This window comes from Silene latifolia, chromosome 2, assembly GCF_048544455.1.
Source record: "Silene latifolia isolate original U9 population chromosome 2, ASM4854445v1, whole genome shotgun sequence".
NCBI lineage: Eukaryota > Viridiplantae > Streptophyta > Magnoliopsida > Caryophyllales > Caryophyllaceae > Silene > Silene latifolia.
In genome coordinates this window covers 196,166,346-196,192,782 of record NC_133527.1, presented here as the reverse complement: position 1 = coordinate 196,192,782, position 26,437 = coordinate 196,166,346, and the positions used below count along the sequence as shown (strand labels likewise).

The 26,437-nt window shown below is 37.1% G+C and overlaps 2 protein-coding genes and 1 long non-coding RNA gene across 3 annotated transcripts; 1 reads left to right on the top strand and 2 right to left on the bottom strand.

Annotated features, from left to right (window-relative positions):
- The first annotated feature begins 277 nt into the window (after positions 1–277).
- LOC141644242 (uncharacterized) lies at positions 278–19,790 on the top strand. The gene is made up of 6 exons (XR_012543982.1): positions 278–396; positions 7,042–7,154; positions 7,253–7,373; positions 16,064–16,145; positions 18,163–18,287; positions 19,142–19,790. It is a non-coding gene; the product is annotated as an uncharacterized LOC141644242 (long non-coding RNA).
- On the bottom strand, positions 10,019–11,524 carry LOC141644241 (protein JINGUBANG). The gene has a single exon (XM_074453711.1). It carries the CDS (start codon positions 11,423–11,425, stop codon positions 10,154–10,156), a length of 1,272 nt encoding a protein of 423 aa, XP_074309812.1. The 5' UTR covers positions 11,426–11,524; the 3' UTR covers positions 10,019–10,153.
- On the bottom strand, positions 19,362–25,338 carry LOC141644240 (shikimate O-hydroxycinnamoyltransferase-like). Its single transcript, XM_074453710.1, has 3 exons — positions 24,779–25,338; positions 23,761–24,033; positions 19,362–20,382 (listed from the first exon to the last, which is right to left on the bottom strand). Exons 1-3 carry the CDS (start codon positions 25,194–25,196, stop codon positions 19,727–19,729), a joined length of 1,347 nt encoding a protein of 448 aa, XP_074309811.1. The 5' UTR covers positions 25,197–25,338; the 3' UTR covers positions 19,362–19,726.
- Between the last annotated feature and the right edge of the window lie 1,099 nt (positions 25,339–26,437).

Sequence of the window (26,437 nt, the reverse complement as noted above, 5' to 3'; positions counted from 1 at the left end):
ATCATAGCTCGATAATTTTGTTAGTAAAGCTCGATAACTTTATAATAAAGCTCACTTAAATAAATTGTATATACAACCAGTTGTATAATAAATTAATTGACCTTACTCCTTCTCAAACCCGCTAACCCGCATATTCGAGAATGATAACATTAATTTTTGGGCTCTTTTAGCAGAAACTAAAACATCAATTTTGTGCCCAAATGACTTCCGTCCAGCCCATTACATACACGGATACACCCATAAAACTAAGACAGTTCAACTTCAAATCCCTATTTCCCCAATTTCCCCAATTTCCCGCCATTGTCGATACATGAGCTAAATTCAGTGTGTTTTCATACTTCTCCCTTCTCGCTGATTTATCTTCGTCACATTTGATCATATTTCCTTTTATCTCCGGTAAAATTTATGCTTTTAACACTCAATTTATGCGTAATAACTGTACAATTTCGTTTTTAGTCGTATTCAATTGTAATTTTGTGTATGAATTTGAGATAATAGTATAATTTACGGATGATTATTAGTACAAATTGTCGTAATTATTGTTCACTCTATTAAGCTTAATTTTGAGAAATTAATTGTAATTTACCGATGATCGCTGTTTGTTTGTCTTGCTTGTTTGGTCGTCACCTGATGGTCGTAATTTTGATTACGGCTTGACTAATAATTTGTAATTTTGTTCACATATTTTAATTGCGATTAAACTAATGTAAACTGATTGATTTATACGGAATTGATAAATTCCCTGATGTAACATGATGATGATTGAATACTTGAACGAAACAGTAAATATTATGATGACAATTGATGATGAAAGAAGTAGTTGTTTTGTATTGAATTTGGTAAGAAAAATCTGGTCATTCTCTTAATTACTGAAAAGAAAAGGAGGCATCTATTTATAATAACCTAGAATGAAAACCTAGAATGTACAGCTGTGTGTGGGCCTGGATCAGGAGCCAGAGGATGAGTTGCTGGCCCATCTTTTCTTCTGTCCAAACTTGTGTGGGCTGTCATATTAGGTGTATCCAACACCCCCCCGCAAGATGGAGCATGGTGCTTTGGTAACATGCCCAGATTGTTCAGAAGATGCCAGTGTTGTTGAGATGGTAAGATTTTGGTGAAAACATCAGCAAGTTGAGAAGAAGTTGGAATATAGCTGAGTTGAAGAAGACCCTCCAGGACTTTGTCTCTAGTGAAGTGGCAGTCAAGCTCAATATGTTTTGTGCGTTCGTGAAAGACAGGATTCTTGGCTATGTGGAGGGCACTGTTATTGTCACAGTGGAGAGTAACTGGTCTCAGATTGGGCGCCCCCAATTCATCAAGAAGCCTGACAAGCCATGTGATTTCTGCTGCAGCCTGAGACATGGCCCTATATTCTGCTTCAGCAGAGGATTTGGAAACTGTGCTCTGCTTTTTACTCTTCCAACTTAGAGGGGAAGTGCCCAAGAGGATGATCCAGCCTGTGATAGAACGTCTGGTGGTTGGACAAGAAGCCCAATCCGAGTCACAAAAGGCTTGTAGGGACAGCTTGGAAGATCCAGCCAACAAGATTCCTTGACCACGTACCCCCTGCAAGTATTTGATTATGTGATGGATGGCTGCAATGTGGGGTGTTCTTGGTGCTTGCATAAATTGGCTGAGAGTCTGAACCGCAAAAGACAGGTCAGGTCTTGTATGGGTGAGGAAATTTAATTTCCCTATGAGCATTCTGTAGTAGGAAGGATCTTCATAAGGTGTGCCATCTGTGTGATTGAATTTGGAATTCAATGGAAGGGGTGTGACAACGGTGTTATTGATAGATGTAGTGAGGGATTGCAACAGTTCAGTGGTGAATTTCTTCTGAGTCAAAACAATGCCATCTGTGACATAGCTAACCTCTATGCCAAGGAAGTAGTGGAGCTTCCCCAAGTCCTTAATTCCAAAGGCAAGGTCAAGATGTTGCTTCAATAAATCAATTTGGAGTTTCTCATTACCAGTGACAATGATGTCATCAACATATACCACAAGATAGGTAGTGCTATGAGAGTCTCTCCTGATGAACAAGGAATAATCATTCTTTGATTGCTTGTAATTAAGACCAATGAGAAAAGAACAAAGCTTGGAGAACCATTGTCTGGATGCTTGTTTGAGGCCATAAAGAGATTTCTTTAACTTACAAACTTTGGAATCAGGATTTGGTATTCCTTCGGGCATTTTCATATAGACGTCTTCACTGATGTCACCATGTAAAAAGGCATTATTTACATCAAGTTGAAATAGATCCCATTTATTGTGGGCAGCTATGCAAATGAGGGTCCGGATGGTGGTCATTTTAACAACCGGAGAAAATGTCTCTTGGTAGTCTATACCTTGAGTTTGATTGCAACCCCGTATTACCAGTCTGGCTTTATGCCTTTCTAAGCTGCCATCAGCATTCAATTTAACTTTGTATACCCATTTGCAAGAAATGGCCCTTTTACCAATCGGCAAATCAGTAACTTCCCAAGTGTGGTTTGAGTTCAATGCGTCTATTTCTTTTGACATGGCTTCCTGCCAGTTAGGATCGGTGCAAGCCTCTTTGTATGAACTAGGTTCAGAATAGGAAATGAGGTTGTTGATGTTGTGTTGAGCGGGAGGAGGAAGAGAAGTGAAGGTGACCAGATTGCACCAGTGAGTAGAAAATGCAAGATGAGTTTGATCAGTGGAAGACAAGGAAGGAGGAAGATTGGTTTCATAATCCTGCAAATAAGAAGGTGCCCTTCTTGCTCTGCCATGTTGAGAAGGAAGAAGGGTGGTGGTGTCTGGGATGGAAGAAGAATGAGCGGGGCTGGTGTCAGAGATAGGATGGGAAGTGGTGTCAGGAGAAGTAGGATTCTCAGGAGTTAAAACAAGGTCATTGAAAGAATGCTCACAATCTTGGTATAAATTTTCACTGTCAGCAATGTTGAAGAAGATGGGATCAGTCATTTGGTTGGAGAGATTTGGTGTGGTGTCTTTGGTGAAGAATTTGGATAGATTAGCATTGTGAAAAGGGAAAACATTCTCATGAAATACTACATCTCTGCTGTGAAAAATTTTGTGATTAGTGAGGTCCATAACAGTGTAGGCCTTTTTGCCAAAGACATATCCTAAAAAAACACAGGGGCTGGCTCTAGGATCAAATTTGTGTCTGTTTCTTTTGAGAGTGGCTGCAAAACAAAGGCACCCAAAGGCCCTGAGGTGGTCATATGCAGGTGGTTTGTTGTATAACAGTTCTAGGGGAGATTTATGGCCAAGAGTTCTAGTAGGTATCCTATTAATCAAGTAAGTGGCAGTGAGAATGCATTCTCCCCAGTACTGGATAGGTAAGTTGGACTGAAAAAATAAGCTTCTAGCTATGTCAAGAAGGTGTCTGTGCTTGCGTTCAACAACCCCATTTTGTTGGGGTGTGTCAACACAAGAGGTTTGATGTAAAATTCCTTTAGATTCATAAAACTGATGTGCTTGAACTTCACTGAACTCAAGGCCATTGTCACTTCTAATTGTTTTAACTTTGGATTGGAAATGATTTTCAATGTAGGTGATGAAACTCTTCAAAATAGGTAAAGCACTGCTTTTATGAGACAGTAAGTGAGTCCAGGTGGTTCTGGAATAATCATCAACTATGGTGAGGAAATACTTATGATTGGAATGGGTGGAATGTAGGTAAGGTCCCCATAAATCAACGTGGATTAACTCAAAAATAGAATTGGAAACAGAAGTACTAATTGGAAATGATAGTCTGGTAAACTTAGCCTTAGCACAAACATTACAAATAGATAATTGTTTTTGCTTACAACTCCTTATTACAGGCAAATGTTTTAGACTAGATAAAGAGCTATGACCTAGTCTACAATGCCATATGTCAAGGGAAGCAGCAGCCAAAATATTAGGAGAAGAGCTTTGGTCATTCTTGGTTTGAGTAGTAGGCTTGAAATCAGCTAGGTATAAGCCATTGCTTTGCTTACCAAGAATCAAGAATGTGCTCATGGAAGGGACCTGAAATAGGCATTAAGAAGGTGTAAATATAACAGGTGTGGAAAACTGCTTGGTGAGTTGACTAGCAGACAAAAGGTTAAAATGAAAGTCGGGAACATGGAGGACATTATGAAGAACAAGATTAGGGAGGAACCTAACTGTGCCTATGTGAAGAATGTCAGCCTTGTGTCCAGTGGGAATAGTGATTTGACAGGGTTTGCTAACTCTAGTGTAAGAATCAAAGAAGTGTAAATGTGGTGTCATGTGACTAGAGGCTCCACCGTCCACAATCCAAAGAATTGGTCATGTCAAAAGTAGATGAAGATTGACTCATACCGCCACCATGGCACAATTCGATTAGCCTCATTGATACTTTGAATCGACTTAGGTTGTCCATGATTTGATCATACTCTTCTCAAGAGGTGAAACGGTCATGTGAGCGGCATTGTTTGAACACTCTCCTTCTACCTTCCCTGCAGCGATTCGGCAAAACTTTTCCGTTGTTTCGAGCTCGGGTGCGAATGTAACACCCGGAATTGCTATGTCCTTCCATGTTACAGTGGTGCGATAATAATTGCTTCTTCTGCCATTATTGGGTGTAAAATTCCTGGAGTTGAACAATCTTGTATCACCAGGTTTGTTCAAGATTCATAGGTCTTCCTGAATTCATGACATTAGCACTAGTATTGTTGTTTCTGTAGTTTGTTGTTCCTTGTTGATTGCCCCTGTTGTAACCTTGCAGGGCCGGCTTGACCACCCTCTTGCGGCCATGGCGAAGCATCAAGATTCGGAGGAGTTGGAGCAAGAATTTCCCTTTGCTTTTCCTCTTGCACAAGCAAAGAGTAAACAACACTAATGGACGGCATAAGAGTCATCATTAGAATGTTGCCTCTCACCACTTTGTAGCTGTCATTTAAACCCATCAGAAACTTAACTACCCTTTGATTCTCTTCATTTTTAACCATGGTTTGCTTGGCGAAACAGTGCAAGTTGGTAAGGGACACATGTTCCTCAACTCTTCCCAAGATCTCTTCAATTTGGTGTAATAGGTGGATATAGAGTCGCACTCGAGAAATTTTGTTCATTTCATCCTGAACTTGGTATAATTGCGCCCCACTAAACTGTTCAAATCTCTCCTTTAAATCATCCCGATTTCCTTGGCGTGTCACGATTGATAACACTATCACTGATTTCCTTGTTAACAGAGTGTGTCAACCATCCTATGACCATGTCATTACATCTCTCCCACATTCGTATTTAGGGTCGATCTTAGCGGGACGTTTAATGCTACCATCGATAAATCCTATCTTATTCTTTGCGACAAAGCAATTTGCACAACCCTTCTCCAAGAACTAAAACCAAGTGCCTTCAAATGGGGTGGAAACCGAGACTATCCAAAGATTGTCGGCGGGGTGAACATATAAAGGGTCTTGAGGATCTATGGTTTCAGAAGTTTTGGGGGGATCTACCATGATGATAAAGCTTAAAGATACGAACTTTACTCGAAAAATAAGCTCAAAGATAGAAACTTTATAAACTAAAACGAACAGACGATGACAAGGACAGAGGAAAGAAGTAAACGAGATAACACCTGAATAATGAGAATGGTGAGGTAGACAGAGGCAGGCTAACCCGCTCTGATACCATGATAAATTCCCTGATGTAACATGATGATGATTGAATACTTGAACGAAACAGTAAATATTATGATGACAATTGATGATGAAAGAAGTAGTTGTTTTGTATTGAATTTGGTAAGAAAAATCTGGTCATTCTCTTAATTACTGAAAAGAAAAGGAGGCATCTATTTATAATAACCTAGAATGAAAACCTAGAATGTACAGCTGTGTGTGGGCCTGGATCAGGAGCCAGAGGATGAGTTGCTGGCCCATCTTTTCTTCTGTCCAAACTTGTGTGGGCTGTCATATTAGGTGTATCCAACAGAATAATTTACATTTATTAATGTGTGAAGAAACGGCTATTTACTGGTTAATTGTGGTAGGATGTTAATTGGCTTTCACTATGCTTAGCAAGCTTTAGGGTTTTGAACATGATTACTGGATTCGGATTCCCTCAGATCTCCGCGAATTACGAATTGATTTCTATTTATTTCGTATCCATATTGCAATGTATTATGATATATTTGGTTTAAAATAACCGTGTCACAGTGTGTAGAGTGCATATTGTATATGCATAGAACATATTCGTATTGGAGACTCCAGAGTACCACGAGTTATGCAATTATGGTTTTAGATAGGCAAAATTTTGGGTGAAATGGTGTAATGCAATTCCAAACCAACTATTGTTAGTGTCATTTGTAAACACCGGTCTGTTTAGAGGTAGGGCTGTAAGACGGGGTATATCTGATCCCCTTGTCCTAGAGTAGTTAAGAGCCTTTAAGGCGTTGGAGTAATATTGTTTTGGTGTGATGTGCGGATGAGTGATTTTTCAGAAATTTAATGGCTCGTCCGACCTTAAGTCGTAAATTAAAGGAACGTTTGTTGGTCATGAAAATTGTGCTTGAATAAGGTGAAAGTTGGTAATGATTTTTGACCTGGAAGGATTGCTCATGTGTAGTCATTACCTTAATTCACTACAAATAATTTGATGTTACTCATTTAAGTATATGATTAATGACTTGGTCTGTAATGTAAGACCATTCTTATGTGTTCTTCTCCGTTCACAATGACACACATTTCACGAAAAGTTACACGAGGTATATCTATAACATGAGCATGTTTCTAAGTTCAACAGATGGTTGCTACATCAGTTCTCATCAAACAAATTAATAGAAGATAGCACTGGCATTTTGAAGGATTATTTAGGCCTGTACTTTATAAGAATCAGCCATTTTTTTCGCACTTATGTAGTGATTGATTAGAGATTTGTACAGTTTAAAAGTATTATGAACTTGTTAGTTGTTATGGTTTTCAGGTCTTGGATAAGTAATTTTTCTTGGTCCCTCAATGTTATTTCTGTTGAGTAGTCGAGTAATTGCAGTTTGGTAATACCTTGAAAAGCTTTTGGGACTTGTTGCCTGAGTCACTGAGTACCCTCTTTGTTTTGCAGGTTTATCGAAAGTGAGCCTTACGAACAAGTAACTGTAAATGCGGTGGTTGAATGCCTATCTACTGTCTTTTTTTTTTTTTTTTTTGCAGACATTCTTATATGGACAAACTGAGGTAGATATGATACTTTGCATAGTAACGTACTCAGTGGTAATCATGCTACACACGCATATATACTCACCCCTATCTATGTTAATTTGACTTATGTTCAGGTCAGACATCAGATTGTTAGAGGTCTCTGATTCAGAAATGTGATATTCGGGATTCATGTACCAGTAATCTGTTGAAAACGTAGCATCCATAATTTTCGTGACTTATGTTCCAGACTTCCAGGTTAGTCTTCCTTTACACTGAGCTTACCAATTCAGTTTTTCTTTTTTTTGGTTTCGATATGTGGCAGGTGTTATTTTTCTTGTACCAGAATTTTGGTCTTGTTTTTGTATCATTTAGTTCGGAAACTGGAAGGAGTGACTTGTGAGATCACGAATCTAATAATTTCATTCTCTATATAAATATTATAGTACTCCGTATCTGTTTAAACTTTCAAAATATCTAGTTATGTTAGGTGATACTAGAGAAACGTATGCTATAGAACAAGATTATAATGCCTTGCAGCTCATATATTGGAATATACCACTAAGAAAAATGTCTAAGACAATGACTTTTGATGCTTATGGTTATGGAAGTTCATGTACAGTTTAGCCTGTGAGGCTGCACTTTGCTCAATCATAATCAATTATGATTAGCGGCTTACGTCACTTCGGCTTTTATATGACTATATCTCATATTCTCAGAATGGGCAAGAGCAATATTTTTAAGCCTTGGCTATTTTATCAGATGAATAATTCAAAGAAGAAAATATTGTTTTTAAATGACAATAATTGAACGAACGATGTGTGAAATTAAATTGTCTTTAGCCTTTGGAATAGCAGTCAAGTTGTGCTACTATAATCCGAAAGAAAACTTCACCATTTGTAATTTGTATCATATTGATTAAAACCTAAGCTAAAATGGAGAGTTATACTCTGATAAAATTGCCTGATTTTAGATTTCAATTATTATCCTCCAATAATGGAGTCATTGAGGCACTGGGGTAATTTTGCTGTTGAAATTTCATTTGTTACCAGAATCCTCGAGTGCAGTTGTCTTTAGCGTTTCTTATTTTAAAATGCATTGCACTTGCGGATTTTAGACCAGAATATGGGCTTGTCTTTTACAATGCTTCTGTTCAGAATGTTCTACTAAATTACTGCGTACCTACCGAAGAGGATTCTGGGTCAATATGGGTGATTGCAGCACCTTCTTTGTAAAATCTTCGCTTTCGCTTTTTATAATCTTATAACCGGCTGTTTTAAGATAGGTAATTAAGCGTATATTGACCATTGAACAAATAAAGTAAAAATGTGCAGAATGGTATGATTATAGTATCACCTTATGCTGTTTTCGTAATCCACGTGTTAATTTACATAACATAAAAATCCGATTTAAAGATTGTGAGAACCAGGTTACCGGCCACCTTTTGTCTCCTTAATCCACAATTATTGATTTTTCTAGACGATATAAAGATAAAGCAACGATTAAACAATGTATTATCGGAAACAGAAGCGACTTTTACGTATTCCACTTGTGATTAAACTAAGATTAACTCTCTTTATGCATCGTAGGCCTGTCCTGCTAATTAGATTTGAGGCAGTATAGTTCTGTATAGTTCGAGTACTACATAGCATATAGGGTGAAACCGTGATTATGATTTTTGTCGTCGTAATAAAATTTGTTCTTTGTAATTAAATTTCTGTGCTGAAGGTTAAACTTTATCTAGGTGATTTTTTTCATTTCAGAATTACACAGCAATGCTATTCTGTACTCTGTAGTCTGTACAGAATATAGTATAGAGGTTCGAACAGGATCATTAGCGTTGTAGGAAATCAAAGTTAGCAAACTGTCACTGTTAATTCTTAAACCCGAGACCGTACAATGTATTAGTAATATATCATCGGTTAAAAGACTAGGTGAACTCAGCTGAATTTTTTTTACATGAATTTATACTGATAATTAGCTAGCAGCTCTGTTTTATCAAGGTCTATTGTTCTTATGAGCATGACATAGATTTCTTTTTTTATGCTCACCTCTTTTTTTTTTGATAATTGTGTGTTAGTTATCTAACTAGAGCAGCCTTTATGCCCATACTGAGAATTCTGAACTACTTGCTGCTGTTGATTCCGTCTCTTGCTTCTGATGGAGTTGTATTGCTAAAGTCGATGCTTTGTTGGATGTCTTCATTTTTCTCCTTTTTTTGTGTGATAGGACGTACAAGCTATGTTACTCCGACTCTTCTAATTCCCTCATGTACCCATGTCCGACACTCGACACTCGGACAAGGATATGACACTTAGACACCTCATTTTAAGCCAAAACTGACCCTTGCCCGTGTTTTATTCTGATTTATAATACAAATTTAACGCTTCCTTTGGCGGGTTTTGTCTTGGCTTACTTTCATGTTCGGGAAACTAGAATATGTAAACTTGAGGAAGAATTATAGAAAAGCAAATCCGATAACATGTGAAAAGGCTTCCAACCTTCCACACAAACATGCTGTGAACCTTTGCTTTGTAGCTTTATATTCCTAAGTTGACGAACGACCTTGAAATTTCCTCTAATTTTGACGAGGAAATTTCTTAGAAGAAATTTGTGTAAACAAACTTCTACCATTTCCATGCGGTATTTCCGAAAGCTAAGAATGGAAGATCGGAGTATAGGCAAGGAGTTTTTTGGACACATTAGACCATTTTCGGCATCATAGGGGTCCGTAGCTCACCACAAAATTCTTAAACTTTTTTTTTTTTTTTTTCGTGTTCGTATTTCTTACAGACCATCTTATCCAATTATACGCCAAAAATAAGAGATAAATAAATTAAGCTGTAGTTCTCATAAATATATAAGCAAAAAAAAAAAAAAAAAGGCTCGAGTAGAAATATTATACTCAGAGCCATCTCCAAAAAACCAAAAACCATATAATCATATATGGATAGTTCGATACACACATCATCACTCTTATATGTACAACTTATTAATTACACGAAAAACATAACAAAAAATGCAACGGTATAAACTAATCACAAAAGAGGAACCCAAATTCGCCATACCTTAATATCACAATCTAAGCCACCACTATATACTAAATAGCCAGAACCCGAACCAGAACCAGAACCGGGACCAGGAGAACTATTTTTCTCCACAGTTGCAGTCAAGCACTTGACTGGTTTCATATGTCCTTCTAAAACTGCCAAACAAGTATAACTCATATCAACGCCGGTTTTCCTCCAAACCCTGATAGTCTTGTCAGCGGAACCGCTAAACAATAGCTCAGACACCACTGATAGGCACAGAATGGCCTTGCTATGCCCTCTAAGTGCCCCAGCTACCACCATGTGAGCCCCACCAACGGCCGACCTCTCCCAAACTACAATAGATCTATCACACGCTCCGGAGTAGAGTATGGAACCGTCACTGCTTAGAGCCAATGCATTGACAGCAGACTTATGCTTCTCTAGAGTTGTTATTAACGAGTGTTTTTCTTTTCCGTTTTGCTTCTTCCAAACTTTGATCGTCTTGTCAGCTGAGCCTGTGTAGACATATCCATCATAAGATACTACAATTGCGTTGATGGCGTCATCATGAGCATTGGATACCGACTCTAGGCACCGAAAGTCGGACGTTTGCCACACCTTGAACGTTCTATCCCATGACGCTGAGTATAGGACCGAACCGTCTTTTGATAAGGCGAGAGATGATATGGTGTCAACATGGTGAACCCATGTGCATGATTTGTGTCGACGTACTTGTACGTAGTTTTTGGTTGAAATTAGGCTTCGTAGACGGTCGTTCATTGTTGGAAGAGTTGCCATGCATTGGTATTTCTTAGAATTGTCGATTTTCCAAACTCGAATTTTGTGATCTTGGTGTGCACTGAAGAGTTTGTCACCTAAGACCACTAGGGACTTGACTGCAGCATTTGTAGTAGCTACTATATTGCTCTTATTCTCGGGTTTTTCAGCATATTTATGGTGAGTGGACGGGTCTCGGGTCCAAACCCGGATTTCATCGTTGGATGATCCGCTATATAAGTACTTTCCCGAGAGCGTAAGGGAGAAAACATAGGATGTGTGACCTTTGAGGGTGGAAATGCATTCATGGTGTGATGTGTTAAGGTGTTGGTCGTCGAGTTGTTGGAAAAATGATAGAGAAGGTAGGGATGAAAGACTATGCATAGAATTAAGCGAGGATGAAGATGAAGAAGAAGACGAGTAGCCTGATCGAAGTTGACGTGGATGGGTTTGATTTTCGGTTTCTGAATGGCATGGTAGAGGACATGGTAGAAGTCCCATTTTTTCTAAGGTTGTAGTACTAAGTTGTAGAGAGAAAGAGGAATATGGAATGGTGAGTTGGGAAAAACACACAAGACGTCTATTTAAAGGTGGGAATAAGCAAAGAGAAAATATAACGACTAGGTCTCTCTTGAGACGGACTCATCTTAACACGGGAAAATGTCAACATTTTATAATAAAGAATGACTATTTAATGATAAAATGTTGTTACCAAAGTTGTTATTGGTAACGTTTTATCAAGAAGTTTTATCATAAATGATGTCACATTTTATCCGTCTTAATTTCTGCCGGAAAAAACCCCGTCTGAAACGAGAATTTGCCCATTTGATTTGGGTGATAAAAAGGGAAATTCAATAAGAAAAGTATTGATTGGCAAGACCCACAAGAAACTGTTCTGAAAGTAAGCAATGTGATACTATACGTGAAGCCAGTCCAGCTTAGCTTGAATCATACAGCACTTTAGAGTTTAGACCAATCTTATGGGTCCATCCATGATTTCACTGCTATAATTTCATTTGCTTAGTAATAAAGGACTATGGTGCCTTTCTTTTCGACTAAAAGGAGCTCAATTAAATTTAATAAAGGACTATGGTGCCTTTCTTTTCGACTAAAAGGAGCTCAATTAAATTGAATGAAGCTGAGCTGAACTAGGCCATGTTCTTTCTAGCTTAATTTCAGCTTCATTTAGTTTAGTTCAGTCATCTTTTTACAAATTAACTTTTACTTCAGGTCTATTCAGTAAGAGTTGAGAACATGGCCTAAATGGAGCTGAAATGACAGTGAATTTGTGAAGTGATAGCTGAGCTAAATAAAGCTGAACTGAATTGAATAAAGTTAAACTGAACTGAAATGAGCTATAAGTAAGTAAGAAAGAATAGGCCTTATGTTATTCAGACTCGTTTAAAATTATCCCGCACAGGTGCTTGTCCAACCATCAGACCGCCATTTTTATAAAAAATTACGCATATTTTGGCTTATAATGAGGTGTTAAAGTTCATACCCATATCTAAGAGTCGAGTGTTAGACACGGGTACATGTAGGAATTAGAATAATCGGAGTAAGATAGATAAAGGATGCCTTATATAGAGTTTGGTCAGATACTAACATGATTTTGTTTTGACTTTAATTGGAATGATTATTATTAAGTTGTTTACAATGGAAGAATGAAGTGTTTTTCTTTTTCTGTTTTGCTTATGTAAGTACGGATGAAAACTTTGCATCTTTTAGTAAGCTGTGTTTTGATTAGCTTCCCCGTTTTAGTCAAGACTTAAGACCTAATCCTTCTAAAATGTTTGGTTTAGTTGGTTCAGATTTTGACCTTGTGAAAGCTCTAAGACTAATGGAATGTTTTTCCAAAATGGGGTTTAAACACATACAAATTAACAAAATGGGTTGGGTTTCAAAGTATTTACCCAAAATGGGTCCACGTCATCACCGAAGCTAGGCTCGGATTCAAGTCGCTCTCCCGCTCAACGACCTTACCCAAAGTGTAACTTAATGTTCGCCCAAACCGCAGTACGCTACTTCAAGGAAAGTCGCTCGGGGAGCGAGCGATTTCAGTTCAAATCGTCCTCCCCCATAGCGACTTGGGTCTTTGCCAAAAAAAAAAAAAAAAAAAAAAGAAGAAGAACGCAGTTTAACAGGATCGAACTCAAAACCATCTACAAAATTGACACTTATTCTATACTACCTAACCAGCTGAGCAATCAAATTTACATGTCAAAATAAAGTGCATAAAAATATTATTGAGTAATTGTTGTTCAAGTCCCAGAATGCATTTATTACTACTAACATTAAATATCTAATTTTATTCTCCCTATTAAATCATAATATTATCTTGGGTGTTATGGTTAGGGGTGTGGTTGGATTGTTTTAAATTCCATGTTCGATTCCCATCAGCTACCTTTTTTTTTTTTTTTTTTTTTTTTTTTTTTTTTTGAGTCGCTCAGTGGCTGGGCGGTTTGACCTCAAGTCGCTCTCCCGCTAAGCGACCTTAATCTGAACCTAGCATCGCCAAAACCGAGCCTACGTGGACCCATTTTGGGTAATTAGTTTCAAAGTTATCACATTTTGTTAAATTGTTTGTTATAAAACCCTATTTTGGAAAAAAATTCAGACTAATGTCATCACTTTGCATGCAATGAATCTGCAGCAACAGAATAAGTAGCGTTCATAGGTTACTTTATTCTTAATACATCAATGTCCTCCACACTCTTGTGATAAGGAATATCACTGGTTATTTCCATCATGAATCATTTTGGGACTACGGCTCCGTTATTGTTATTGTTATTGTTGTTTTTGTTTTTGTTGTTGTTGTTGTTGTTGTTGTTGTTGTGATTCATAAGGAACCTTGTTAAAAATCTACGATGTTAGCGTAATTTCTTTTGCTCCTGCTTCAGTAATACGGAGTATGTTATTACTTTGGAAATTCACTTTGGTTGTATACCTCGTGTCCAATACTCAGACTTTACTTTCCGAGAGAATGCATGCTAAATTCCATTTCATTTTAGAAATAAATGAATCCTTTTCACAAAATAGCCATGTCCAAAACTCGATGATTTATTGCATGTACACTTGAAACTATTGGTCGTCCGTGACAACTGGTGATTAGGGGAAGATTGTGACACCATGCATTTAACAGTCAAGATTTTTAGGTGTATGTATATCAGTATATCCACAAAAATAAACCTTAGAATAGCTATGTTTTTTAGGTTAGATTTGATTTCAATTTTATATAGTGATTACCCTTCCTAAAAAGCTGATCAATTAGAAGCATGCATACCCATGTCACTAAAGCGGGAGATCTTTTGCCCTCTAGCAATTTTAACGTAACTTTTTTTTTCTTTTTTTTTTTGCTAGTGTAATACCACATTAGAGAAGATGATGAAACCAAATCTAGGGCCACATTTCCATACACTAGTTACTAAAGTACGAAGTATGATATACCGTACAGATATTGAACCTTTACTTAGCTCACTTGGGTGCAACATGTATGCCTCCTAAACTTGAATAATCAATCGAGTTAGTCTCCCTTAAGACGGACCTTCGTAACACTAAAACAAGTCAAATATCATTCAACTTTAGCATATAAGACAAATATCTTGTTTTTTTTTGTGCATTCTGTTTTTGTCTTGTTCATAAATGTACTCGTTTTAAGTTTAAAATAGATATATCCGTCTTAAATAAGAATTTGAATAATCTCTGGCTGAAAGATCTAGACTTGGGCTTAATTATCCCTAGACTCTAGAAGTGATTTGAAGATCAAAGGGGTGATTATTCTAATTAAGCATAATCATGTCAATTACAGCTAGTTACAATCATATCAAAGTAAACGCTACGTGGGCTGTATTAATTATTAGTTGGTCTCTCTTGTGACGGTTATAAGTTGTGACGGAAAAAACATGACCATTTTATGATAAAAAGTAATCATCAACAAATAATGGTTACTACTTCTTATCAGAAAATGGTCACATTTTCTATGTCACAAGCTTGTGACACGTCACAAATGAAAATTTGTGATTATCTTGCTTTTGTAGGTATTAAGTAATACTCGTATAATTATCTAAAAGAACCTAGTTACAATATTAAATTGATAGATGGACAATAATTTGTAAGAAGTGGTGACAAGATGGGAGTAGTAGTAGTAGTAGTAGGAGGAGGAGGTTTGGTTAAAAGAAACAAGATTGATCTTGTAGATAAAGATGTAGAATTAGACAGCTGAGACTAGTGTTACAAGGATGAAAGTTACGTTTTAGCCTTTTATTTTTTATTTTCCTTTTGCTGTGATGGAAGAAACTCTTTTATATTGACCTTTTATGCTCTGAATGGTTAAACCTCATAAACTACCTTATGTGCATATTCAAAGGTTTACAAACTCTTGCGTAAGACAGAAATATCCGTCTTATACCTTAAGACGGTTAAAATAGATACCAAATGGCGCCTTTATCCCTATTATCACCATGTGGTAGTATTTGGTTCTGTTTTATAGATAAAACAGATACGTCGTCTTAAACAAGACCGAAGGTTTGTTGTCTTCCCGTTCTACAGTACTACTGCTACTCAGTACATGGCGTTGGATATGGTAATTACTGGATCTCATAAGACTGGTTGGAAATTGGCCAAAACATGAATGGTTTCATAAATTAGACGAGTCCGACACTTTTGGCATATGCCTGGGTCCAACACTTGCATCCGAGTCTAAGAAACAATTTATTATGTCCGCTACCTTTATTTCACTGGTTTGAAATGGAAGTTGGAGTAGTGCATCTTATAGTGAAGTCTTGTAGTACAATGTTCTGACTAGTTGCAGCCGACATCCCCTGTTTCGTCTTTCTGTCTGTATCATTCTGTTTGTTAAGGAATCATGGAGTCAATTTTCTTGCAGCTTTGTCCTTATTTGTCTAGTGAGTGTGAACAAATTATTGACAGAAATAAAATTACCAGACTTATTTAACTTGTCTTAAGCTTTAGATGGATATTCCCGTCTTAAATGAGAATTTGCCATCTTTCAATTGCTAGATTTTTTACTGGATATCTCACGGCCTCCATGATTGTTGGGAGAATTAGATCAAATCTCTTTTAGTATTTTATTCATTTAATTTCCTGACTTTTTAACATGCGATTTACCCTTCATTGCAGAAGCTGTATGATGCTCAAACATTCACTGTCCTGATGTGGCAGAATTGCAGAAAAGAATTGCAGAAAACTACCCTGACTCAAGGTAACTTTCGATTTATTACTAGCCAACTCATGACTTGCTCTGCAGTTTTTGTTCCTTAACGTAGTTGTTGTGAACTATTTACTCATACTCGGTTAGAGGTATCTTACATAGGTCCATAATGAACTTTGCTATTTTATAAAAACTCGTGCTCGCTAAAATGAAGTGTCTAGATGTCACACTTGTACACGAGTGTTGCGTGCCATGTGCAAGATAATACGTTGAATCAAAGTAACTTACGTCGTGACATTCTAAATTCTAGAACATTCATGCTTTGTGTTGATTTTTCGACGCCCAACATGAATCTACATGATTTTTCATGATTGAAGGATTTGGAACTACATGAATGGCTCTGAGTCTCAGTAGCACGTCTGTGGATCTGGTAGAATAATGCACTTAACAGATGAAATATAAAAATACAAGGGACAATAGAGATAAGACTGTGTGGTAAGCTCCTTTTGTTGAACGCATAACGTTGCAGTATGGTATGGACGTAATTTTGTAACTAAACTTACGTCCTCATCTAATTATTGCAGTCATATAACAAAACATTTCGAGCCTCACTCACATTTAGACTTGTCTATAAGTGTCGAACTCGGGTGCTTCCTCAGGATCAGTGCCAATAATTATATTGTCATACAATGATGTATATGTAGTAGTACTGGCGAAACCAGGATTTATATTTAGAGTAAACTAAGTACTAAGTATCGATTGTCCAACATGGGCTATGTTGCTCAGACTCCTTTAAAAGTATCCGACATGGGTGCGTGTCCAATGACTCGACTAATTATTTTTTTTTTTTTTTTTTTTTTTTTTTTTTTTTTTTTTTTTTTTGAGAAATATGCATATTTTGACTTAAAATGAGGTGTTAAAGTGTCATACATACTCTTGTCCCAGTGTCGAGTATCGTACACGAGTATGTGGGGTGATTAGAAGAGTCGGAGTAACATAGGACACAGGTAGCAAATGAATAAGAAGTCAAGAGTCAAGACTGATGAAGTTTCCTGTTAATCATACAAACAGGTGATAGGAGTATCGTAGTGAATAGTACCTAAACTATAGTGGTTGGTATGGTGGTAAATTACATTTGTTTTGTCGGGCAACTTGTGATATTCTTCTTTTTGAAACCGACACTTGAACGATGTAGTCTTTGTTATCTGAAACAACAGTACATGCTTTTTGCCTATAGTCTCATTTGTTATGAAGCATTGACTTGAATGAAATTGTGAATTGATGGCGTTTCTATTGCTAAAAGTTGGGTTAACTGTATATCCTTCCTCAAAGCGTCTTGCTTGTGACGGGCTAATCCCGTCACAAGCTGAAGACCTCTTACAAAAAGGGAGATGGGACAAGGTGGGGCACCCCCATGTGCTTCCCCACTCACCTCTCATGGGTATTTTGTGAGAGGAAATGGTATCCGTCACAAGCTTGTGACGGATATCGCCGTCTTCAATGAGATTTTGTGATCCTTAAAACCCAGGGAATCAAAAGCAATTCCTATTTATTACGGAGTACAGTTAGTCTTGCTGAAGACGGGTCGGAGCAAGTGACGGGTAATGCCACTCACAAAACGGATACGAGGGACAAGGTGGGGGCACCCCCATGTGCTTCCCTCTCTCCTCTATTTGGGTCATTTGTGAGAGGAAATGGTATCCGTCACTTTAAGTGATGGATACGTGCCGTCTTCAATGAGATTTTGTGTACGGAGTATTTCATATTCGTATTCACAATTTTTTGTTTAAAACGGACACATCCAGTAAAATGGGCCATGTGCAGTTCAGGATCTTTCATCACAGAGAACTTAATGATTTAATGCAAGCATGGTTAGATTCATGCTCTGCTCTTCCGATGGCATGTATACTCGTATTTGATTTACAAAAAAGAATATACTCCCTCTTATTCAGACCAAATGTAACATGAATCCACTTTTTGTGAGAGAAAAAACGGGTTCATGTTACCTTTGGTCTGGATGGGAGGGAGTAATTATTATAGTCTGATGTTGGCTCTTCATTTGATACAGAAGACACTGACCATACATCTTTCGGATAGTTCATTCGATTTGGTAGAGCACTGTACTGGACAAGGGCATATAAAAGAGCTCATTGCCTCAGGATTAGATGGAACGTCAACCAAGCTTCATATGAGGTGATCACTAAAACACCAAACTTGTTATTTGGCTTAACATATACGGAAGATTTGCATTTGGCATTATGTGACTGTGTACCCTTAACTAGACCTGACAAATCTAACCCGACCTGAGACCCGAAAGTGACTAGAAAAGTGTGACCCAATAAAGAGTGGTTGCTGACTTGCTGTGAGCCAATATCAACTCATGCACTTTCCAATTTGCAAAGAAACTTGCTTTTCTGTTGAAGCACTAACTAGTTTGAGGCTTATGTTCGTACAACAGTACAATTACTCTACTTTAAGTGGTACCATACGCCTAATACAGTTAATGTCACACAGCATTATTATTTAGTTTGCTCCTCTCCTCTCCTAAATTTCGAAAAGTTGAGCGAGACATCTTATTCCGTTTCATCTACAAATAATTGCGTATCTAATATTTGCTCGTAACCGAGTATTTGGAACTTGTTTGAACTCATGTCGTAACTCGTAATTAGGAAATGTTGTTAGTTAGCTTGTACTGTCATTTTGTGGTCATTCACTGCTTTCCTCAAACTGCATCTGTAAACTAGTGGTCAAGGGATGAGCCAAACTTCTTGTAATCTAGCCACATTTTTGAGATTTTTTATCATTCACATCTCGGTGTCCGGTTGTACGACGATATCTCACATCAATGTGACACTTTGCTTAAGGGTTTTAGAATGATATTTTTAGGGTGGTTATAACGTCACACTGGAATGTATTATGTTACTCAAAACACACTTTAGAAAAGTTAAGGTATTAAAACAACGCTCTCACATAATGAGTTTATGAATGGCAAAGTTGCTTCATATTTGGCGTTATCATTCTCCTATTTGACTATTGTTTTATTGTAGATTGTCATCGATACACAAGATAATGAAAGGCTTCTTCGGAAAAGCCCGTTTCCGTTAGCATTTACATGCGACAGCCGACATAGGACATGGGGATTGAATAAGATGAACTAGGCGACTGAATTTCAAATGAGGTGATCACTAAAATCCCAAACTCAATTCATTTTGTTTAATACGAGTACCATTATTGTCTCATCAATTATTGTTGTGCTAGACATTTGAATGATGGAACGAATAAAAAGTTCCACTTTATAATAAACAGTAGTCATTTATGATAAAAAGTGATGGAGTACATTTTACAACGATAAAATGGCATGACCCATTCTAACCCGATTGTATGATCCGTACCGAACTGACTCATTTGCTTAATCTAGTAGGATATCTTATTTAGGACTCTGTAATGACCCGTTTACACTTGAAAATAACCCGGCTGGAGACAACCCGGCCCGAAAAGACTCCAAACATCGTACCTAGAAAAAAATAGTTCAAACCTAAAATAACTTAACCCAACCCAGCCTATATGCATGACTCGAACTAAAATAATCCGACCCAAGTCGAACTGATTCGTTAGCTAGTACTCGTTCGACATTAGAAGTCGTAAATAATTCTCTCAAAACGCTCCATATGACTAGTGAAAAGATTAATAGCCACCTCTAAAACCTCACCATATTCACTTTGCATAATGAAACAGAGACCCTCATACCCGATCCCACCATGACGAACAAACCCGGGTTTGCCCCACCCGAAATCCGCTTCATAAAATGGTATCCCTTTCCAATAGTTAACATGAATATCCGGACACCTTGAACTATGAGGCCCACTCGCTAAAGCCGTTACATCAGGCTGTAGACCAAGAAAATCAACTGCTGATTTTATGTACTCCTCGTTCACTCTTGTTACCGTCTCCTTAACCTTGCTTGCGGCGTACCACAGTGGTTTGGACACTATTTCACCACATTTGTCTAAATATGCCGAGTTGAATACGAAATTACCAAAATACCCCTGTGGTACAACAACTTGATTAAATTTTAGACGTCCGTTTACCGGGGTGGAGAATTTGACGAGTGTGTCGTTTTCGACACCACGAGCTTTTAACGCACAACGCCAAACATGGGCTGCTAGTACATTAAACGTGCTGTACTTATTTTCGTGAGACATTGCTTGTTGCTTTAAATTATTAATTTGTTCTTGTGAAAATTTGAAGAGTCCCACTTTTGTCTCCTCCTCCTTTTGTTGAGAATTACCTGTTTAATATAGAGTATTGTGTGAGTAGTTGGTATAGTGATCGGTAAACAAATGTATAACATGGTTTCAATTAGAATTGGTAACCGGTTCAGTCGGGTCGGGCTGGGTCTTTTTGGAGAATTGATAACAGGTGAGATCATTATCAGGTCTAGTTTTCAACCATTATTTTGGTTTAGCTGTTTTGTTATTAAGTCAAAAGTATCAAGATACACACTAAATCGCCTACATATTGATCAAGAGTTAAGGGTGAGATAAGGACCTAAACTTTCCCATTTATTTCAGTTCAGGACCTAAACTATCAGACTTTACAGTTAAGGACTTGTGCCTTGATTCCGTTAACTTGCCGTGAGAATAAAAGTGAAAGCCCGCCAAAATTTTACTGCAATCATAGTCTGAATTGCTTTGGTTTACTTATAAGTTATGATTGCTTGATAATTAGAATTATCAAGAGATAAAGCTTGTAATCTTAGTGTAATACAAGAAGTCAAGAAATTTTTTAAAATCTAAATAAGTAAACTGAAATTCTTATCCCCAAGTTTTGGTAAGCAGCATAGAGGCAGAGAGCCACAGAGGTGGTAACTGGTAAGCACGTCAACTGGTTGTGTTATAAGTCGGGTTAGAGCGAGTCCGTAATCTGGAGTCCGGTTTATCGATTGGTTATGGGCCAGGTTAAAATTAATTGGTTATCGGGTCAAGGCATTATTTGGTCACAAGTAGACCTGTTAATTATGACCCGTTTTCTAGGCTTCCAGCCATGACTTATACGACCCAAGCACGAAATGACTTTTATAACATTTAATATTAAAGTAGTTACTAAGCGAAAGTAGTAATTAAACCCCTTAACTTTGGTCAATGGTGAAATTAGGCCCCTCAAGTTTCATATGTAGCAATTAAGCCCCTTAACTTTCACCAAAAGTGAGATTAAACCTTATTTTATAAATTTTTTAAAGTATTAAAACCAAAATAATTTTATTCTAATATTATAAAAAATTTTAAATACCTAAAACTACTAATTTTAATATCAACTTTACTAATTTCTACACAATTTATTAATTTTTGATGATCATTTTTACATACATATTTAGTAAATGGTATAAAATTGAATATATATTCTTACATGTATAATAAATTATCTAAATAGTGTAAAATTATAAGAAATAAATGCTAAAATGTAATATGTAATGTAAAAATTTTTATTTTAAAAAAAATATATATTTTGTAGTTAATAAAATGGATTATAAATTGGTTTTATGATCTAAATTTAGTAAAATTTATAAAATAGGGTTTAATCTCACTTCTGGGGATAGTTAAGGGCTTAATTGCTACATATCAAACTTAAGGGGCCTAATTTCACCTTTGACTAAAGTTAAGGGGTTTAATTACTACTTTCGCGTACTAAAAAAGTTTTATTTTTATAATTAGTAGTTAACTTTTAAAAAAAAATTATTTTTTAAAAAATATTTTTGTGGTTTGAAAATGGTAAAAGTAAGGCATTAGCGTGTATTTCAATCTTAATTTGTCCTGACCTGTGAGTTGTGACCCGTATTTATCCTAACCTGTTTAATAGGTCTACTCAATCGCGAGTCATCTCGGTCTAGTAGATTATACAACTGGTTGTATGTAGTTTATGTACAACCTTTTCAATGTTGTCGAGTTTTGTTTTAAACTTGTCGAGCTTTACTAACAAAATTGTCGAGTTACAATACAAAGTTATTGAGCTTAAGAGGAATAATTATTAAACTTAATAACTTTTTAAATTAGCTCAATAACTTATAAAATAGCTCGACAACTTTGTGTAAAGAACTCAACAACTTTAAGGCGGTTGTACAATGCTAATATACAACTGGTTGTAAGATAATATTTGTGGTTGTAGTTGGGGCTGTGAGTTGTGACAAACAAATTTATTTTCAATTTTCTTGTGTGTGAGAATTCAATGAATAAGATGATAGTCAGCAACACAAAACAAGACACTAGGACCGGTCATTTAGGAAGAAAACAGTTAAAATATGGAAAATGATGAAAGAGAGGAAGCATTTAGTGTGGGACCCACTGCATATCTAACGAAATTATTCACGCCGTTAGTAAGAGGTCCTTAACTGCCCAATTAGATAGTTCGGGTCCTTAACTGGAAAAAGAACCATAGTTTAGGTCCTTTTTTTAGGCATTACTCTATTGATCAATATTAAGCTTAATAATTGTCAGGTCATCAATATTATATGGTTAATCTCTGGTCGGGTCAGGTTCGGCTTCGAGTCACTAACATCGAGTTGTATTTGGTGTCGGGTCGCAAACGGGTCCGATAGGTTGGTTTCGGGTTACTAAAATTTTGGGTTCTATCGAGTTTGTTTCGGGCCAAATCGGGTCAGGTCAAGTTTGTCAGCTCTACTTACAAAGAGAATGGGTATTAAAAGGCAGGTTCCCCCTAGTAGAGCTAATCAAGTGCGGGCCGTCCCGTTCAGTCTGCTATTTAAGCGAGTTTGGACATAAAAATATATTAAATTAACGGGTAACGGATAAAGAAAATAAGCTCGCTAGAATTAATGGGTGAATATGGACTAAGAGAAATGTTCATGAGCCGACCCGCTTAAAAAAAATATTTTCCTATTTTTCTTATATAAATTTAAGCAAAACAAAGTTAAGTTCAAAAAAAAGTTCATAAACCTATTTTATTCTTTATAATAGGTAGTTTTATTTTAGGATAACAATCAAGTTTCTCTTTTTTTTTTTTTTTTTTGATGACGAGGAGGTTGGATCCTCCCCGGATACAGGACCCCACCCTGCTAGGCGCCTGTACCATGTGAGTTCTTTCCCGCGGGGATTATTCCCTCTCCGGGCGTCAGGTCCCCAGGAAAGTGTTCATCTAGGGAATCGAACCCAGGACCTCGCAATTCCTCCTTTGGAGGCTTTGAAGTTGCCCTGAAATTACACTAGACTCACACACCTTGGGTAACAATCAAGTTTCTTTGTTATAGTTTTGAACCCACAAACCCACGGGTATGAACAATTAAACTCCCCGCTATAATGGACACAGACAACAGATTTAGGCCTGGCGGACAATTTTTTAAAATCTAGACCCGTCCATGTCCGACCCAAACCCGATCTTGATCACCTCGACCCCTAGTTGTGCTCTTCTCTCTAAATTAACATAACATACATTCTCACTTCTCAGTCACCGGTGCTAGACTGCTGAGGTATAGAAATATGGAAAATCAGTTACTGATGGCGTCCTATCATTATCCTAGAAATATTAACTGTTTACATTTACGCGGAAAAAGATGTTGGACAACAGCCCAGTATAATTTGCCCCTGAATCCGCCCATGCTTAAAAAGTCACAAGCCAACCAAAAAAACATATATAATGAGGAACAAGGACTTACTAGAGTATTGGTCGGAATCTGATGGGCGTGGTTGAAACTCAAGGTGGTTGAACTTGACTTGGGGTGGGTTACGAGGAACAAGAAGTGTAGTTCGATCAAAGGCTGGTACGATGTTAAGTCCAACTCCCCTGGCTAGTCTAGCCCACTCGTTGGTCATATACACATAAGCAGACCCGTCTCCAACAAAGTGATTCGCTGCTAGCCCAAGGGACACCCCACCACACTCAAATCGGGTGAGTTGCACCATAAATAAAGGAATGTTCGCGAGACCACCTACACGATCGATGATAAGTGTTATTAGAATCACTTAGAATCCACAATTTTACAATTTAGTTCCGAATAAAAATTCATTTTGCATGTCCGCTAAATTTCCATTTCATTTGCTAGTGTATATAAGAACATATGTAAATGAAGGTAACTAAGGCTCTGTTTGACATGACACTCCAGGTAACTTATTTGATCAAAGTAGCTTATTTGACCAAAATTTCAGCTACCTGATTCTTTTTCAAGTGTTTGACAAGTAGCTTATTTGGTCAAATCAGGTACCTCATTTCTCAAATACTATCCCAGGTAGCATTTGATAAATCAGGTACCTGAAATTACTTATTTTCCATTTTTTACCCCTTTATTCTATAATATTAAATAATTTTTATATGCTTTTACGTCATTTTAACAAAATCAGCTACCTTTTCAGCTAGTTTGTCAAACACATTTTTATATAATTAGTTACCTTATCAGCTCCTAATTTTCAGCTACCTTATCAGTTATCTTTTCAGTTTCAGTTAGCTTCTCAGTTTTCAACAACCTTTTCAAGTTTCAGCAACTTTTTCAGATAGTTTTGTCTAACCGAGTCTAACTAAGTGAAAAAGGCAAAAATATGCAAGACTATTACCTAAATAGGTTGAGTTACGTGATGAAATATAAAAAATTCAATCGTGTTTCGTTGTTCAAAGGAAAATGAGATAGCTTTACCTTATACAGTGTCCACCTTTCCTATATACTTGTATATTTCACTAACCTGAATAGTCGCACACAGGTATGACCAACTTCCTAAGCGTATGATTAGGAGTAAACTCTCCAAAATCTGAAACTTTGTAGCTCGTTTCAACTTCAACAAATAAGACTCCCTTTGCATTGCAATCGATTTCAATGCGACCGGTGACGTTGTTTTTGCTCAACCGGCCAGCAACGGGATAGAATGTAACCAAGAGTTGACTAAGAGATGACTTAAGAAGGGTAGAATAATTAACTTGAGGTAAAGGATTATTGTTTGAATTAGGATATATATAGACGACAGGAGTATGTGTGAAGGGTGTGCGCTTAATTAAATCTACATCTGTAAGCCAAATAGTTTCTTTTGGGGTTTCTTTTGCTGGTACTACCATGCTTGATTCTATCATGGTTACGCTCATTATTTCACTGGGACAATAATTCATGTTTTTTGAACTCGACTGTAAAAATTGAAGCGATTGAGCGATCTTGTAGACGTTTTTATAGACCGATAATAATAGACGTGTGTTGATGTGTCGTGTTCTTATAGTTAGGAATCACTGATTCATTTAAAACGCTTCAGTCGTCCCGTCTTTATTTTTGTTGTCGAAATTTCTGCAGTTGGTACTGATAGATTTAGAGGAAGGCGATGGAACACATCAACACAACTGTTAGCATTCAACTGTCTGAATTGAATGTCGAGCATTAAACTGAGAGTAACATGTTGTCAAGTACGGAGTTTCATTATTGTCCTTCAGGGTGTGTTTGGATTGAGGGATTTAGAGGGAAAAGAAAGGGAGGGAGAGTAAAGGATTTAAAATCCCTTGTTTGGATAGCAAATGAGGGTGGAGGGAAATGGAGGGGGAGAGATTTGGAGGGATCCAATTTCCCTCCTCTAAGCCTAATTAAAATTTCTCCACAATAGGCAAGATTTGGAGGGAAATTGTATCCAAACACTCACACCCCATTCCCCCTCCCCTTCTCTTCTCTCCCTTTCCCTTCCCTCCTTCCCCCTCCCCTCCCTTTCCCTCCACTTTTGCTATCCAAACACACCCTTAAAATTACAAAGTAAAACTTTGGTGAAAAAATTGATTTCTTTCGTTTATCATCTACGTCTACCTCTCTTAAGAGTCCTTATCAATTAGTCCATTCTCTAGTTGATTACTCGTATTTAAGTTCCTACTTGAAAAACAATGGATTTCACTACTACACTAAGTGATATTAGAAGTCATATGATTTACAAAGTATTAATGCCTACGGAGTACGTTTGATTTTCAAAATTTACTTGTTTATCAAAAACTCCCTCGAATTCGAATTTTTGTGTCGGCAAAAACAATGGTTAGAGTTTCATACAAGTTTTTCGGTGCTACACAATCACTCGCGGAACTCTATTTTGAGTCGGGTCAAGTTGGATTGAGTTAGTTTGGCTCTATATATCGGGTTAAGATTTAGTCACATTTTTTAGGTCATTTTTGGATCTCGGACCAGCCTTATTGACAACTTTGCCAAGTCTAGATTCACGCACTTCACAGACCTAAATTAGAAAAATAGAGAAAATATTACGAATACTCCAATTGTCAGAATGTAAACATAATAATCCGTATATAGTTCGTACACGGTAAGCACTCATTATACAAACCAAATTTGCACAAAATTTATGAGATTTCTTATCATTCACATCTCGGTG